At 45.8% G+C, this 17,500-nt stretch overlaps 1 protein-coding gene across 1 annotated transcript in view; it reads left to right on the plus strand.

The window, feature by feature from the left end:
• The first annotated feature begins 1,875 nt into the window (after nucleotides 1-1,875).
• Nucleotides 1,876-17,500, plus strand: part of LOC130380052 (voltage-dependent calcium channel gamma-2 subunit-like) — a 34,935-nt gene continuing 19,310 nt past the window's right edge. Inside the window, exon 1 of the mRNA XM_056587235.1 lies at nucleotides 1,876-2,086. Coding sequence (XP_056443210.1) covers nucleotides 1,876-2,086 — 211 coding nt within the window. The remainder of the gene's footprint in view (nucleotides 2,087-17,500) is intronic.

Consider the following 17,500-nt stretch of genomic DNA (forward strand, 5'->3'; position numbering starts at 1 on the left):
CTCGTTGTAGGCTAGATGGTTTTAGATGGCCCAGAGGTGGAGTGTGCAGGGTCCGTCCAGTGATCGCTCCTGGTCTGGTGGTCGTGGTGGTGGTGGTGGTTGTCGCGGTGGTCTCGGCGTCGCTTCGGATCGCCCGGATTTAGGAACGGCGAGTCCTCCTCCTCCTCCGGGCCGGCTTCATGTCGAGTGATGCTCGGCGTCTCCGCCTGGATGTGTCCCTCCCGCCACGCTCTTCCGCCGGCACACCGCTCAGCCGCCACTCCGCTCCGCCGCTGCAGAGCCAACTAGGGACTACTTATGGAAACTGGGGATCAGAATTTTAGAAAAAAGAAAAATTAGCGGGCTGCAGTTTGATTTCACGTTTCTTTTTTTCCTCTCTCCCCCCCCCCCTCTTTCTCTCTCGCTCTCCTTCCATTGGGCTGATTGTTTCTTTTTTGGGGAGGCGATTGAACGTTTCTGCTTTCTGGGTTTTTTTGTGTTTTTTCTCTCTCTCGGTAGACATGGCAGGATGTCGCCTGCTGGTTATTTGGCCGTCAGTACGTCGTTGATCGGTAGGGAACATTTCAATCTGCTTATTTGATCACGGTTGGTTTATTTGTTTATTTTCGCAAACCCTCGTTTTGACAATTCCCCCAAACCCCCTACCCCTTGTCCGTCTTCCTTCTCGCCTCTCACCGACCCACCAGAATAGCGTCGCTTATCGACAGGGACAGCGGCACGCATATAAGACGATTTCATCATTCACTGACATCGACACGTTGAGTTTCGAGGGAGGTCGTTTAACGCTGTTTATCGTTTGGAGATGTCCGCTGTTGCCTTCTGGGCGTTTTAAGAGGAGATCAGGCCGCCACGTCTCCCAGACGGAGGCTATAACCACCACCTCACTCCTCCTGGTCCCCATTCAATCTCCATCCTCAGTGCATGTGCGCGTGTCCGCCAATGTACAAGTAGGTATGACAGAAAGTTTGGGCCTGTGAGAAATCTCGGTGTGTGTGTGTTTGCATGCCGTGGCTGACACGGCAGCATCAGGTTGGCCTACTGTGTTATTATTGTTATCACATACCACATTTCCCACCCTTAGCAACCGAAGTTGTGAACGTTTCTACGTTTCCTTTTTTCTTTTTTTTTTTACATTCCTAACCCAACTAGAACACAGAGCAGAAGTCAACCCCTGCGAACCCACTTGCTGTGTCAGGCCACGCTGTTCTAGATGTGGTCCAGTTAGAGTCCCAAAGTAGGTCTGGCTCCCAGGTCTCTGGTGACACCCGTTGAAAAGCCACTTTTTAGGTCAGCCTGATCCAGAGCTGGGGCGGGAACTTGTGCCACTGGAAGACTTAGAGGAGAGCGTGAGGAGTCAATCTGTGCTCCATGCTGGACCGGCTCTCACCTGGGCACGCTCCGCTCTGAACACATAACCTGAGGGCCACATAAACACACACAAACACACACACACACACACACACACACACACACACACACACACACACACACACACACACACACACACACACACACACACACACACACACACACACACACACACACACACACACACACACACACAACCAAACTCACACACACGTGCAACCACCTCTTTCCCGAGCCCCCTCCTCATTGTCTCTTCCTCCTCCCCCTTCCTCTTCCTCTTCTCGCTGAGCCGACCCCCCCGCCCGAAAACCAACCATACGATTTCCCCCGAGCTCCCCGGCCTCCCCCGCCCTCTCGTCACCCTCCCCCCTCCCTCCCTCCCCTCCTCCTCCTCCCGCCTTGGCCCCCCCATCTCCATCCGCGCTGGCGTGGCGACGGAAACTCACAAATATTTACTTCCTGTACGTGAAGAGGAAAGGGGGTCCCCCTTTCGTGGAATGCGGGAACATGGGCGTGTTTGACCGCGGGATCCAGATGCTCCTGACCACGGTCGGGGCCTTCGCCGCCTTCAGCCTCATGACCATCGCCGTGGGAACCGACTACTGGCTCTACTCGCGCGGCGTGTGCAAGGTCAAGAGCACCAACGAGAACGAGACCAGCAAGAAGAACGAAGAGGTGATGACGCACTCGGGCCTCTGGAGGACCTGCTGTCTGGAAGGTACCTGTCTGTCCGTCTGTTACCTGTCTGTCTGTCTGTCTGTCTGTCTGTCTGTCTGTCTGTCTGTCTGTCTGTCTGTCTGTCTGTCTGTCTGTCTGTCTGTCTGTCTGTCTGTCTGTCTGTCTGTCTGTCTGTCTGTCTATCTGTCTGTCTGTCCGTAGAACTGCTGTCTGGAATGTACTCGCCACTCTGTCTGTTACCTCTCTGTCTGTCTGTCTGTCTGTCTGTAGACCTGCTGTCTGGAAGGCACCCCCCTGTCTGACTGTTATCAGTCTGTCTGTCTGTTACCTGTCAGTCTTTCTGTTTGTCTGTCTGTAGACATGCTGTCTGGAAGGCACCCCTTCTTCTGTCTGTTAACTGTCTGCCTGTCTGTCTGTCTGTATGGAAGGCTTTTCTCTGTTGACCAGTCTTTTTGTTTACCTGTCTGTCTGTCCACCCTGCTGTCTGGATGGTAACCCCCCATCTGTCTGTTTAGCTAGCTGTCGTCAGTCTGTTTACCTTCTGTTTGGAACGTACCCTCATGGCCGTCCACATGACTGTCTGTCTGATTACCTTATGTTTTGAAGGTACCCACGCGTACATCCAATATCTGTCTGTCTGTTTACCTTCTGTTTGACCATCTCTCCGGCTGTCTTTCTCTCTGACCAACTGTCTGTCTGGGAGGTATCAACCTGTGTGTGTGTCTGACTGCCTGCTTGACTGTCTCCCTGTCTGACTGTATCCCTGTTTGTCTGTTGGATGGTACCCACCAGTCTGTCTGTCTATCTACCCTTCCATCTATCTATCTATATCTCTATCTACACAGACAGATACATATTTTTAAAGGGAGAGTATTTTGTGAACATACAGCTTCACACCTCCATGTTCTATCAAACTGATGGCCTATGGAGAAGTGATGTCATATCCTGTGTTATATTGTAAAGCAATGGGGGTTCCCTGATCATTAAAAGGAATGCAGTGGCAACAAAGAACATTGCATAAACGGTGTTTACTAAGCTCTTATAGATCTGTGTGTGTGTGTGTGTGTGTGTGTGTGTGTGTGTGTGTGTGTGTGTGTGTGTGTGTGTGTGTGTGTGTGTGTGTGTGTGTGTGTGTGTGTGTGTGTGTGTGTGTGTGTGTGTGTGTGTGTGTGTGTGTGTGTGTGTGTGTATTTATTGGACAATGTACATTGACCAAACAATGGCTATTTAGAGAGTGTGCTTCTGCCCGACCATCTCCTGGGCAGGTATATACATAGTCACACGGGACTCAAACATTGATGTTATCGGAGTGCGAATATCTGTTGAATATCCAATATTACCCTTTAACTTAAAAAAATACTTTTTTTTTAAGTTAACCACTCAACATCTATCTATCTATTATTGGTATTATTGGCGGGCTGTCCTTATTGTGAAGCTTGTCGAACGTGGGATTTGATTTCAATATTTTTGTAACCGTTGGTTTGATGACTTATTTCCTCAAGTACATGTTTTCCACCCAAAGTCTTTTCATGTTTCTGCTGTTTGTACAGAAGCATCTAGCCAGCTGCACTGTGGTTAATGCTATACTGCCACAGCGCAGATATAAAAACGAGGAACAATATATTTTATTGCATTATTTTAAACATACTTATTTTGACACGATAGTCGCATAAGCGATTACATTTTTTCTTATTTCTCATCTATTCAAATTGCCTAAATCCTAACTCATTCCATCATCCAACGCTATATGAACCACCTTTAAACAGCATCAATGGTTAAGACTTTATTCAAACCACAGACCATTGTTCATTCTATTGATACACAACAGATAGAAACACACCAGATAGTGTGAGAGAGGGCCTTCTTGTTAAATGGGATTCCATTCCCTTGTGTAACCATTCCACGACCAACAGTCCAAGTCTTGAAAGTGTTTTGCATGAACCAGCATCTAAAGACACACGTCTCTTTGTTGAGCCGTAGATAAAGGTAGAAAATAGACGTATGCATTTATACAATATTGATGTTGCTCTCTATGTTGCAAATGTTAACGCATACCAACAGGATTACACATCTTAAAAAAAAAACGGTTGTGTATAAGTTCCCAATTGTCTATTTTAGATTTTATTCTATTTTAACCAATACTTACAGAGAGGGCGACTGAGGGAGATGGGGAAGAAAGGGGAAAGAATAGGGGGAGATAGAGTCAAAGTTAGAGGGAGAGAGAGGGAGAGAGAGAGAGAGAGAGAGAGAGAGAGAGAGAGAGAGAGAGAGAGAGAGAGAGAGAGAGAGAGAGAGAGAGAGAGCAAGCTAGAGAGAGCTAGAGAGAGAGAGAGAGAGAGAGAGAGAGAGAGAGAGAGAGAGAGAGGAGAGAGAGAGAGAGAGAGAGAGAGAGAGAGAGAGAGAGAGAGGGAGTAGAAACAGAGAGAGACTGGGAGGGAGATAGAGAAGAGATGTATATGGGGGGCAGGGGGTTAGAGACCGATAGGGAGGAGGAGCAGAGAGGGAGAGAGGGAGAGAAAAAGAGACTTAGTTTGACCCACTTGCCCAGGGGCCGTGTTTAATGTCATACCAGCCGTACTCTCTGATAAGGCAGTCGCCCTCACAGAAGATCAAAGTAGTATTAATTTAACCTATTAATAGATATGATTATTATTGCATATAATATTGAGTTGAATTATGTAGATGATAGAGTAATACTATTTCCTAGTATGCTTACGTAATTATTATTATAGTATGTAGTTAAGTATTAACAAAGAGTATTATTGTATATCATATTAGCAAATAGTATTATTATGCACTGTTTGATAAGAACGATTATATTATAATTATTATCCTAACCCTCTTACTCTATTCAAATATTTTCTGACCGACATTGATCAGACTTCATTGATCAGACTTCTGGATCAGTCTTTTAACCAAGGTATTTTGATTGCATGCTGTTTCTAAACTAATTGTAATGCCATTGAAGGCCTCATTGAAGTTTTATTGAATGGAATGGAATTTAATTTAATTTAATATATGTTAATTTATTTGAGTTAGTCTTCATTCTTTGGGCGAAGTCTTGTCTTTTGAGTACTGTAAAAGAAAATCTGACGTCAACAGTTTAAAAAACGGATGTTTAAATTAGGATTAGTAAAACTGCCATTTTGTGCCTCGTTTGAATGTCACCAGATGAATTGAACCATGTTTAATTTCAAGTGCTATTAATTGCCATTTGTCATAAGTGTTCACTGTTCTGACTTTAATGTTGATGCTGATGAATTGGTACAACCAAAACCGAGTCCTTAGTTTATTCATTGAGGGCGGCTAATTTTCCTTTCTGATCCGATATGATTCATGAATATTTAGGAAGGGGTCTTGAAGAAGACACTAATCCACAAACCGACATTGCACTTAAAGGACAATACAGGTGCTTTTGTACTCAAAAATCCCATATTCCTAATTGAGGTTTCTTAGATATTTTCTCTTTTTCTGTGGGACTATATTGCCAGCTTAATCTTCACTCACTGAATGATTGTGTTTCTATGTTAACCGTTCTCACACTTTCAAATTCTAAAACACTCACTCAAATAGTCACACGCTCGCAAGAACTCACACTCTCACATCCGCATGAAAGTCGGATGTGAGAGTGTGGATATCACACCAGGATACTGGTGTGATTCAGGGGTGTTCCGTGGACTATGTGGCCTAGCATGCAGGCCGTGGGCTGGAGATGAACGCTCTCCCACGTCCTGAGATGCTTCCCCATACCTTTTGTGGAGACGAGCAGTGGCCGTTATTGGTCCAGCAGCAGGAGGGTGTTGAGACAGTTGAGCTGTTTCAGTGCCATGGAAGTAGATAGGCTGATGATGATCTGGGCCAATCACAAGCTTGTTGGGACAGTGGGGGATAACATCTAGATTTGGGAAGCCAGGGAGGAATGGCTCTAGAATGACGATTAGAGAGGAGCCCAAGTGTTAGGCCCATGGGTTACAGAGCTTGCCAACCTCACCTGTTCTAGTTGCTGATGCTATCAGGAAGAGTCGCCAATGGGCTGCTCAGATCAGGCTCTCTCCCTTGCTAAGGCAACTTTGGCTAAATATGCTAAATTACTAAATATAGTGAATAGTGCACAGTGCACTACCATTCCCTGTAGGTGATTTGAGGAACATTTCTGTTTGTAAATGAAATGATGTTTGTGGAACATCACAGCTCATTGGACTGTGGAGACATTTTAAGTCATTTGCTTTCTCATTTGCTCTCATAATGATGACCAAGCGAGGACAGTCAGTAATATTAAGTCATTGTTTGCCGGTAAGTGATAAGATTCAATAGGATAATAGTCATTAGTAAGAATTCATTTGTATGTAAATGAACCCTAACCCTTTTATTAGTTGAGTGTGAATTCTTACTGTAATAAATGTAACACTTTGTAACGCATTGTGAACTTATTTCTGCCAGAAGTGCGGAAATCCAACCTACTTTAATGTTTATGATGTGTGTGTGTGTGCACGTGAGAGAGAACGCCCCCACCTGCGCTATGCAGCAACACGTGCTGGCGTCAGAGACCATAGCTCTGGTTCAGCTCCAGGACGTTGGAGCAATGTCATGACATCCCCCCCCCCCCCCCCCCCCCCCCCCCCAACGCCATGCTTCCCAGTCACAGTGTCAGGGGTTGGAGTGTAGTGGCACACCCCTCCTGGTCGCCAGCTTTTATAGCACATACTCTGGTCTTCACTTGTGTTCTGCTCAAAGCTGAACGATTCTGGGTTCCTACCCTGATGTCGGCAGCCTAACCCGAAGGCATCCTTGGGCCAGATGCTCCTGTACCTCTTCCTGCTCTGCCACGTATCCCAGTAGAGCCACTGTAGGTGGCTTGGGACAAGAGCATCTGCCCAAAGGCTGTATAGCCAATAACAGACCTTTTAGTTGTAACTTGGTACACAACATGACCGTTTGAAACACAAACGCGTCACAATGCCATAACTTTATCTTAGCCCCTGAGTTTCGTCTGAGTTAGCTCTTGAATAGGCCACACGTCTGGGCAGCCAGGAACTTGCAGGATTGGAGAAGGAATCCGAATCCCTCTCCCAGAACCGGAACCAGATCTGAATTCTCCTCCCTTCTGTTCTCAACCGTTTAGCTACAGCTAGAGCTTTTATATTATTGCAGTGGTGGTGCAGAGAAACGGAGGTGGAGAAAGATGGAAAGAAAGAGGAAGAGAGTAGGAGAGCGAGTAGGAGGGAGAGTGAGAGAGATAGAAGAGAGGGAGAGAGAGAGAGAGAGAGAGAGAGAGAGAGAGAGAGAGAGAGAGAGAGAGAGAGAGGAAGAGCAGCTCTGGTGTGCGGTCTCCCTCCTTCGGGCATCCTGTGCTATCTTTAACATACAGGCCTGTGTTGAATCTAACCTATCTCTCCCTGTATTACGTCATGCTGTAGGCCTGTGTTCCAACGCTCCTACCGGACTACAGGAGGCTCACACACATCTTTCGGTTTGGTTTCGAAATATTTTCCCAATGCAGTGTTGAGGTGGAATTCAATGGGCTGTGCATGCGATAAGCTAGCTAAAACTCACACACACACACACAAAGCGATGACATAACCCGCCACAAAGCATGCAGCCTGGAGTTTAAGTATACATCTGGTCGTGTTTGCAAGGGCCTTAAAACCTTGCGTTGGATGCAGTTAACTTGCGGCTCTGCTGTGTGTGTGTGCGTACACGGTGTCTGTGCATGTGTTGATGCTAAAGCTTTTGTGTGTGTCCGTGCTCGGGTCTTTTTGCTGGTCTACAAGGCGGTCTTAACTGCTGTCTCAGGACTGCAGTGCGTTACCGCGACAACGTTAATTATGCTAATAGGGAGTGTTGTTAGCCAGATCGCGCCATTTGTTGTGAATCTTTGAGTGCTGCCACCGTTAGCCTATCTATCAATTAATAGTTCATGTGAAACATGAATAAACATGAATAAACATAAGCCTCCATTTCATCCTCGACCTTTTTAACCTTAGTTTAACGCCGATGGGCAGTGGGATCTGTTAGTAAATAATAGTTTGTGTATAGCCACTTCAATGAAATACAACTTAATTCTAAATTACCAAAACAGTTGAGTGTTGCAGAGATCAACACTGAACTGGCGATAATGCGCCGCTGTTCTTTTAAATTCTTTAAATGTCCTCACATTGTTATGGGAGCTTTAGGGAGCTAATCTGGTCACCACCAGTGTGTTGTTTCCAGGTCTGTTCCTCTGCTTTATCTCAGCGTCTGTCTCACTCTCTCCTCAAGTATTCAGTTGCACTGACACTGTTCCAGTCTGTTGGACTGGGCTTCGGCAGGGATAAACACAACATATGTGTGTGTGAGTATCATTGTGTGTGCGTGAGTGCGTGTCATTTTGTGGGTCTATGTGTGTGTGTGTTTGTGTTGGGCCATATGCATATATGTGTACATATCATAACGTGTTTTATATCTACGGGTCCCTAGAAAGACAGTTGAACGAGTTTTCCTGTGTATTGAGAGGCACATGACAACAAACACAGATAGATGTGCATAAGTCTGTATGGTGTAGCCTTCGGCAGGCCTCCAGGTCTGATCCGGTTGACCTGATGTCCAACCACGGTGGACAGACATGCCCCATGTTGATGGTCCAGCTGTGGGGGTTGGCTTCAAAGAACCAGCCTGTCAGGGACCTACATGATTGATCCTGCCCCAGGATAGCCTCTCTTTCCTGGGCACGGAGCAGAGAAAGGCTGCCCTAGGTGGATCCAAGCTTGGACAGGTGGCGCTCAGCAGGGTCTAAACGTCCCCATTAATCTCCATTACTGCATGGTGTGTTGTGAGGACATGTGTGTGTGTGTGTGTGTGTGTGTGTGTGTGTCTGTGTGTTTTTTTGTGTGTGTGTGTGTGTGTGTGTGTGTGTGTGTGTGTGTGTGTGTGTGTGTGTGTGTGTGTGTGTGTGTGTGTGTGTGTGTGTGTGTGTGTGTGTGTGTGTGTGTGTGTGCGCGCGCGTGTGTGTGTGTGTGTGTGTGTGTGTGTGTGTGTGTGTGTGTGTGTGTATGTGTCTGTGTATCTGTGTGTTTGTTTGTTGTGACGACGTGTGTGTGTCTGTGTGTGTGTGTTTTGTGTGTTCATGACATTTATATTTGACATGTTAGCATTAACATAAGACTGATCATTCTGTATTTGAGCCTTTGAATAAATATTTAGGATTATTCACACTTCTTATGGACACGTGGAAAAGAAAAACAAAACCTATTCATGTAGGATCAGTTAAAGGCAAAAGTCCCTTGGGTACAGTGCTTTTAGCAGTTAGGATTTTTCTGCCCGACAACAACGGCGGCAGACATCACAGCAACACCCTGCTAGCGATGGCCGTCGCTAGCACGCTAGCATGGTGTCAGGCCGGCTGGAGGTGTCGCCCGGCGTTTCTTTAGCGGTGCGGATGGCCGTAAAGAGACAATCTAAATAATAGATAAAGAAAGCTGTAGCTGCCTGTTGGGGCTCTAGGGGCGCTCACTGAAACAGCGGGTTTGACACCTATTACAACGTGTTTTATGAGCTGCCTGGTGGCGTGCTGCGCTATTGTGCTGCTGGTGCGTGTCGCTGTGTGAAATGTGTAAGACGGAATGACACAGTGCAACTGCTTGTATGTGTGTATTTACTATATATAGATATATATATTTGGATTTTTATATATATAAATATATATATATATAATGAGCTAGCTAATTTCAAAACTTCATTCATAGAAAAAAATTAACAGTATGGCCTATGTGTAGCCCCTCTAGGGTTAGTCCTGAATGTGTTTGATACCCTTAGCATGTGCAATTAAAAACATTGCATGTCTTAAGAGCGGTACCTCCAGTACCGCTCTTAAAGGCATGCTGCGTAACCATGGCGATGGAGTGGGTTGTCAACAGCACAAGGCCAACCTGTCAACTGCGCATCAGGACCTCTCAATCAGATGTAGACTTGCTTACGGTAAACACAATGGTCTGGGACACACACACACACACACAAACACACACACACACACACACACACACACACACACACACACACACACACACACACACACACACACACACACACACACACACACACACACACACACACACACACACAAACGCTTTCAATTCCAGCCCAGCCACTCACTCAATACATACAAATCACATACATACTGACACATGTCATATTAAAACCCATATATATGATACATGTCACCACCACAAATGCACAAACGACAAGTATTAAAAAAATATATATATATTGACAGGCCTTATACAGATACACACAGGAAGAATACAGTTCACACTGTAGGCTGTATTCAATTTAACTCGTTTTTTCCGAATATGCTATGTTATGTGTGAGTGTGCCACTGTACTGAACTTTACAGTTCTGTCCATTTTAATGTGTATCACTGATCCCCAGTATGTACAACATAACACTGTTGAACTGGAAGCACAAGGCCACCACGTTTGGCCAGGTTTGTTCCATTGCAAGTCTTCCCAGTAGAACAACATCAAACAAGGAATAAAAACCACAACAACAACAATCAACAACAGCAATGCCTTTGTCTGTCTCTCATGCAATGCCTGTCTGGCAATCCGGAGGGCAGACGCCCATACTGTCAGCGGTTTAGACTTCCATTGTTGTCCAAGAGCATGTTGAAAAACTAATCCCAGAGCTGCCATGTTGGTTTGTAGCCCAATCCATCCTAGTGATTAATTTGGCGATCATGTTTCTTTTCTCTCCACCCGAACAACATCTGTGTTTAATAACAGCTTGTCTGATTTGCATCGAAGCAGAACAAAGGAAAACCTGCTGGCCAAATTCCATTGGTCGCTGTTGCTCTAAACAGCAACAGGAGGTTGATACTGTATCTCAAGCTGAACATCACGTCGTGGCTCTCCATCTAGAGATGGGGAGAGAGTGGGCCGGTCACTTTACATCCAGGGATGATGACCTCAGAGCACTGGTCGCACTGGTCGCCCAACGGGCAACATCGGCCCATCGGCAGGTCAGATTGAAAATTAGTCCGGTTACCAGGACGATAAGAATGTTTTTGGCTGCGTCCCGTCAACCTGTTGCAAGTGAAACCGTTTCCATCCAATCGCAATGCCTGTGACAAGGCCATCGTAGTTTGCCAACAGGTTGTCATGGCAGTTTGGTCTTTAGTCAGCCAACTACCCATTCTAACCTTTACTGGCGTACTGCTGAATTGACCTACTACTATCAATGCTTTACTACACCTCAGGAGATCCACGAAAAGTTGATTCCTGGTCATTCTCCCGAGTTAAGAGGCAGTCTAAGGATGCGTTTTCAACGGGTGCTTTTTTTCTTCTACGTGGAACTTGCATGGACTTAGGTGATTTGGCAAAATGACACCACGTTGAAGAAATCTCTCTGAAACAAAATCTATTCACATGTATTAATTTCCATATAAAAACCCTGAGCATATGGATTCTGCACACTGGGGGCCTGGAGTGGGAATCCAACCATGGTGCAGGTCTGTTCTGCGGCCGCCGCCGCGCCGCTAACTTATTACATAAGACTGCAGCATTAATAAGGAAATAAAGACTGGACACCTCGCAGGCTGGTGGGTTCCTCAGTGCAAGCTTGTGATTGCATGGTGGGCTTGTGAAGCTGGCTGCTAGTGACTTTATATTAAACATGTTTTCGGCGGAAGCGATCACACAGGGCTTCGGTGTCTACTAAAGGTCCAGGAGATGTTATGTTCTTAGAGGGCCCATGGCACGCCAGGTGTGATGTGATTAGCCGTTACAAGCCGTTTTGGAAATCTGCCCCTTATGAAATCACAGGTGGGCGTGTCCACCTAGATGTGTGCTGGATACATCAGTCTACCAGCCTACCCAGTGAACTGTAGCAAACGTTGCTCATCTAGCCGTCACACATCTAGGTGGACACGCCCACCTGTGATATCATAAGGGGCAGATTTCCAGAACGGCTTGTAATCGGCTAATCACGTCCCACCTGGTGGCATGCCATGGGACCTTTAAGGTGCTCTAACAATATTGTGACTGTTCGCAATGTTTATGCAGTCAGTGTTATGCAGTCGGAGGGTGTATATTTGATATGAATAGTGATTTTTTGTATTACAAATCCAATATGCTTTGCAGGTACTGATTATTGTGTATGCAAGGTATCTTGTAGATTGTCATTGTCTTGCAGAGAGTGTGTGTTGTATGTAGTCAACGTCAGTGTGTGTGTGTGTGTGTGTGTGTGTGTGTGTGTGTGTGTGTGTGTGTGTGTGTGTGTGTGTGTGTGTGTGTTTGTGTGTTTGTGTGTGTGTGTTTGTGTTTGACGCCTATTGGGAAATATGTTGACACAATCACAATTCCCTAATCCTACAGCAGCCAAAAGGTGTGTTGTAGTGCCTGTGTGTGTGTGTGTGTGTGTGTGTGTGTGTGTGTGTGTGTGTGTGTGTGTGTGTGTGTGTGTGTGTGTGTTGTGTGTGTGTGTGTGTGTGTGTGTGTGTGTGTGTGTGTGTGTGTGTGTGTGTGTGTGTGTGTGTGTGTGTGTGTGTGTGTGTGTGTGTGTGTGTGTGTGTGTGTGGGTGTGTGTGTGTGTGTGTGTGTGTGTGTGTGTGTTTGTGTGTGTGTGGCTCTCTCTAGGGGTAGAGTGCTGAACAAAATAGTACTTTTCCAAGAACCCCCTCCTCCCCCCCTCTCTATTTGCCAGGCATCAGTGCTTAGAGAGTGTGTGTGTAACTCAGATACTGGGAATTTAACCTAAGACCCCAGGGGTCACATGTCTCGTAATAATAGGCTCCTCTATCTCTCTATCACACACCTGGCAACCCCAGTATTGCACACACTCACACAAGGGAACACACACGCACACACACACACACACACACACGCACACATACACACACACACACACACGCGCGCGCGCACACACACACACATACGCAAACAGATGGGTCCACGACTAGTGTAGCGAGTGCAGAGCCTTGCAGGAAGTCTCTAGGACAGAAGATATCAGCAGATATCATTATGACTCCATTTATTGTCACTTTGTATGACATTATGTTCAGTCTCACCTGGTTGGACATTATGTTCAGTCTCACCTGGTTTGACATTATGTTCAGTCTCACCTGGTTTGACATTATGTTCAGTCTCACCTGGTTTGACATTATGTTCAGTCTCACCTGCTTTGACATTATGTTCAGTCTCACCTGCTTTGACATTATGTTCAGTCTCACCTGGTTTGACATTCGGTTCAGTCTCAACTCGTGAGACATTATGGTCAGTCTCACCTCGTGAGACATTATGGTCAGTCTCACCTGGTAAGACATTATGGTCAGTCTCACCTGGTATTACATTATGTTCAGTCTCATCTGGTAATGGGTGGTCATATGATAATATGGCAGCCTGTGATACTATTTGAAAGCAGTATGATGTTATGTGTGGCATGGATGGCCAGGTTGAAGCTGCCTCTCTCAAGCTGATCCATTAACCATGTTTAATAGAGCCTGCAGTGCACAGCTAAACCAGACAGCTTTATATGGACCTGGCTCCCCTGCATGATCTATGGCTCATTGTGTTTACATGCACACCAGTTTGTGTGTTTTGAATGTGTGTGTGTGTGTGTGTGTGTGCGTGCGTGCGTGCGTGCGTGCGTGCGTGCGTGCGTGCGTGCGTGCGTGCGTGCGTGCGTGCGTGCGTGCGTGCGTGCGTGCGTGCGTGCGTGCGTGCGTGCGTGCGTGCGTGCGTGCGTGCGTGCGTGCGTGCGTGCGTGTGTGTAAATGTGTTTGGGCTTGAATGTCGTATTGTTTTCTGTATAGACAATAGGGCTTGTAGATCAGAGTGCGTCATGTGGTCTTTTCTTGTCGATACTCCATATTGTGAAAATAAAAGAGAGATGTAGTCCTGTGAAAATCATGAACATAAATCCATTTAATGAACTGCTGAAATTAAATGGTGGCGGTCATGGAGATTTTTGAAATAGAATCACATTGTGATGCTTTGGATAACATCCATGTGGCCATGAATGGTACCCTAAACACACTTGTTGACCCTCTCTATCCTACCTGTGGTATAGCGTCCCTGTTTTAAGGAAGGGATGATGGAGGTGCAGTTAAGGAACTCACTTTAAGGACGGATTCTGCCGTCCGGGAAGATGAGAAGGAGTAGTGATGCGTTCTTAGGCAGAGGAGATGATTGTTGCTGCTAAGAAGTTCATTAGCTGTGCACAGGCAGGCACACTAATCAACATAAATATGCCTTTCTTTGCATAGCAATTAAAACACACTTACTACTTCTACTGATGCAATAATACAGTTATGTCTCCACAGATACCAACCAGTCCTACTTTAACACACAAACACACACACAGGGATCTGGAAGCAAGCAAAGATGTGGATAGTGTGTCAGTGTGGGTGGGTTTGCTCAGCATTATATAACCAAATACATGTTCACATAAACTACAGTGCATCTGCATTCTGCAAGTTTGGGCTATGTGTGTGCATTTTTGTGTGTTAGTGTGTGTGTGTCTGTGTGTGTGTATTTGTGTGTACGTATGTGTATAGGTTTGATTCTATATGTGTGTGTGTGTGTGTGTGTGTGTGTGTGTGTGTGTGTGTGTGTGTGTGTGTGTGTGTGTGTGTGTGTGTGTGTGTGTGTGTGTGTGTGTCTGTGTGTCTGTGTTAATGTATGTGGGTCTGTGTGCATATGTGTGTGTGTGTGTGTGTGTGTGTGTGTGTGTGTGTGTGCTTGTTCGTAAGTGTGCTTGTATGTGAGTGTGTCTCTCTTATCGAGGGATAAGAGAGACACACTCAGGCAGAAGCTGAGGTCAAAGGTCAGAGTTGAGGTTTGAGTCAGTCTCAAGACCAGCGATGTGTTTGATGATCCAGAGCGCTGAAACAGCACGGGGGAATGCTGCCATTATCATACCAGGATGAAGCAACGTCCTCCAATGTCCTCCCTCCCACCACCTGCCCAGGCACCATGGAGAGCTAGCTTAAGGGAGATGATAGGAGAGAGAAGGTGGAGGAGGAGGAGGAGGAGGAGGAGGAAGAGGAAGAGATGAAGAGTAGGGAAATAGTAGTGAGGAAGAGGAGGAGGAAATGAGGGAGTGGGTGGAAGAGGAGGAGGAGAGGAAGGAGTGGGAGGGAAAGCGGAGGGTTGGAAGAGGAGGAGGGACCGAGAGGAGGAGGAGAGAACGAGTGGGAGGAAAAGGACGAGGAGAGAGAGTAGGAGGAAGAGGAGAGAAAGTGTGGGTGGAAGACAAGGCGAAGAGGAGGGAGTGGGAGGCAAATGGGAGAGTAGGAGGAAGATGAGAGGAGGTAGTGGGAGGCAGAGGACAGGAGGAGTGGGAGGAAGAAAGGACTCTAAGAGTAACCTGAAACATGGTTCTGTTAGTCTGTGAAGCTGTATGTGTGTTGAATGTCCATTTTTCAGCATCCAGATGCTACAACTCAACCTAATGCTGCTGTCACCACTCACAACCTACCGTGATGTTGTGTGTTTAATGACGGCTGCCACCTTGTTCATCTGTTTTGTGAGTGTGTGTGTATGTGTGTGTGTGTGTGTGTGTGTGTGTGTGTGTGTGTGTGTGTGTGTGTGTGTGTGTGTGTGTGTGTGTGTGTGTGTGTGTGTGTGTGTGTGTGTGTGTGTGTGTGTGTGTGTGTGTGTGTGTGTGTGTTTGTGTGTGTGTGTCTGTAAAGCCTTTCTTCACCTCAAATGTCCTAAAAAAATAACAAACCTATGAAGGTCTTCTAAAAGTTGCCCTGAAACCTTACATAAACGCCTGTCAGGGAAATGTGTGACACGTTATGGACTCCTCTTTCACCTTTTAAAAGTGATGCACGGTTGTATGGTTGTTCCTGGCCCGTTTAATGGGTGTTGTCACCATGTGAGGCTGTTTGAGGTTACTCTATTACTTCACTCTCACCAATACCCTTTGACCCTCACCTGGGCTGACGTCTGCTTCCCTGTGTTGGGTTCCTTGTTGAAATACCCTCATCAGAACTTGCACGTTCACACATGTTGTTGTTTGTAGAGTGAATGTGTGAAGTAGCATTTATATATTCAGTCACATAAACAGGACTATGCAACATCAATATAGTCAGCCATATGGGATATAAAATAACATTGATATGTTCAGTCATATGGGCTATAAAATAACATTGATATGTTCAGTCATATGGGCTATAAAATAACATTGATATGTTCAGTCATATGGGCTATAAAATAACATTGATACATTCAGTCATATCGACTATGAAAGGTCATCAATAGATGTACATGAACATCGCTATATTAAGTAAAATAGACTGTAGTAATACATTCATTCATTAAGATAATAAAAATAACTCTGATTCATTGAGTAATAAAGACTTTATTGATACATTAAATCATATAGACTACAACACAACATTGATATATTCTGTCACCTGGAATGCATTGATATATTCAGTAATTTTGATTATAAAATAACCATGATGCTTTCAGTCACAAAGACTGTAAAATAGAATATAATCCGGCAAGAGGACGGCATTGATTCATTCAGTAAAATAGAACAGTGGTCCTCAAACTATTTATAATAATGTACCCCCCTCAAAGATATTTCCTTAGCCAAGTACCCCAGCACAAAATATTTCGGTTAGGGAAAACTTAATTAGGCTTTTCGCATAACTTCTTGTGACCTGACCTGAATTCTGAAAGTTTTCTCTTAAAAAGAAACTTGGATGGCTTAGCGACATGACACTGCTGGCTGCATGCATCAAAGTCAGAGAGGGCCAGGGAGCACCTTAATCCTATTACGGAAACATTGTGTGCTTCTGTTTTAGCTCAATCCCTTTTGCAGTTTCTCCTTCTTTCTTCTCCTTTTTCGAGAATGTCCTAGTACCCCCTGCGATCCTTCAAAGTCCCCCCACGGGCACACAACCCCCCGGCATATAAAACAGCATGAGGGATATGCCGTATTCAAAGGCATTGATACATTCAGGCATATATACAACTACAAGTTTCGCAACCATGGCAACTATCTCTGCTGAGGAAAATCTCTGGTCTTTTTTCCTGAAGCACTAATGATGTAGCAGTCCAAGCTCCCTTGGAGGGCAATATAGTCCAACCAAGTCGACAATCAGTAGCAGTTAATTGATCAATCAAAACGTCCTAAACGAGAAGAACGGGAAGGAGGAGGAGGAGGAGCTTAAGATTAGCGAGAGATAGAAAGTGCATGAAGTCAGAGGTGAATTGATCTCCCCCCCCCCCCTCCAGCAGTGCATCTGCTGGCTGTTTCTCACATTAAGGAGGGGAGGCTGGAGGAGAGGTTAGGGGGAGAAGGGAGTTGACGGGGGAGGGGGGGAGAGAGGGGGGCCGGGGGAAGCGCTGCAGCGAGGCACCATTCTGAATACCGGATGCACCTCACCCCTCTCCCCCTCTTCCTCCCTCTCCTCCTCCTCGTCCTCCCTCTCCTCCTCTTCCTCCCTTCTATCCTTTCCAAGCTTTCT

The sequence above is a fragment of the Gadus chalcogrammus genome, chromosome 3 (genome assembly GCF_026213295.1).
Source record: "Gadus chalcogrammus isolate NIFS_2021 chromosome 3, NIFS_Gcha_1.0, whole genome shotgun sequence".
NCBI classification, from domain to species: Eukaryota; Metazoa; Chordata; class Actinopteri; order Gadiformes; family Gadidae; genus Gadus; species Gadus chalcogrammus.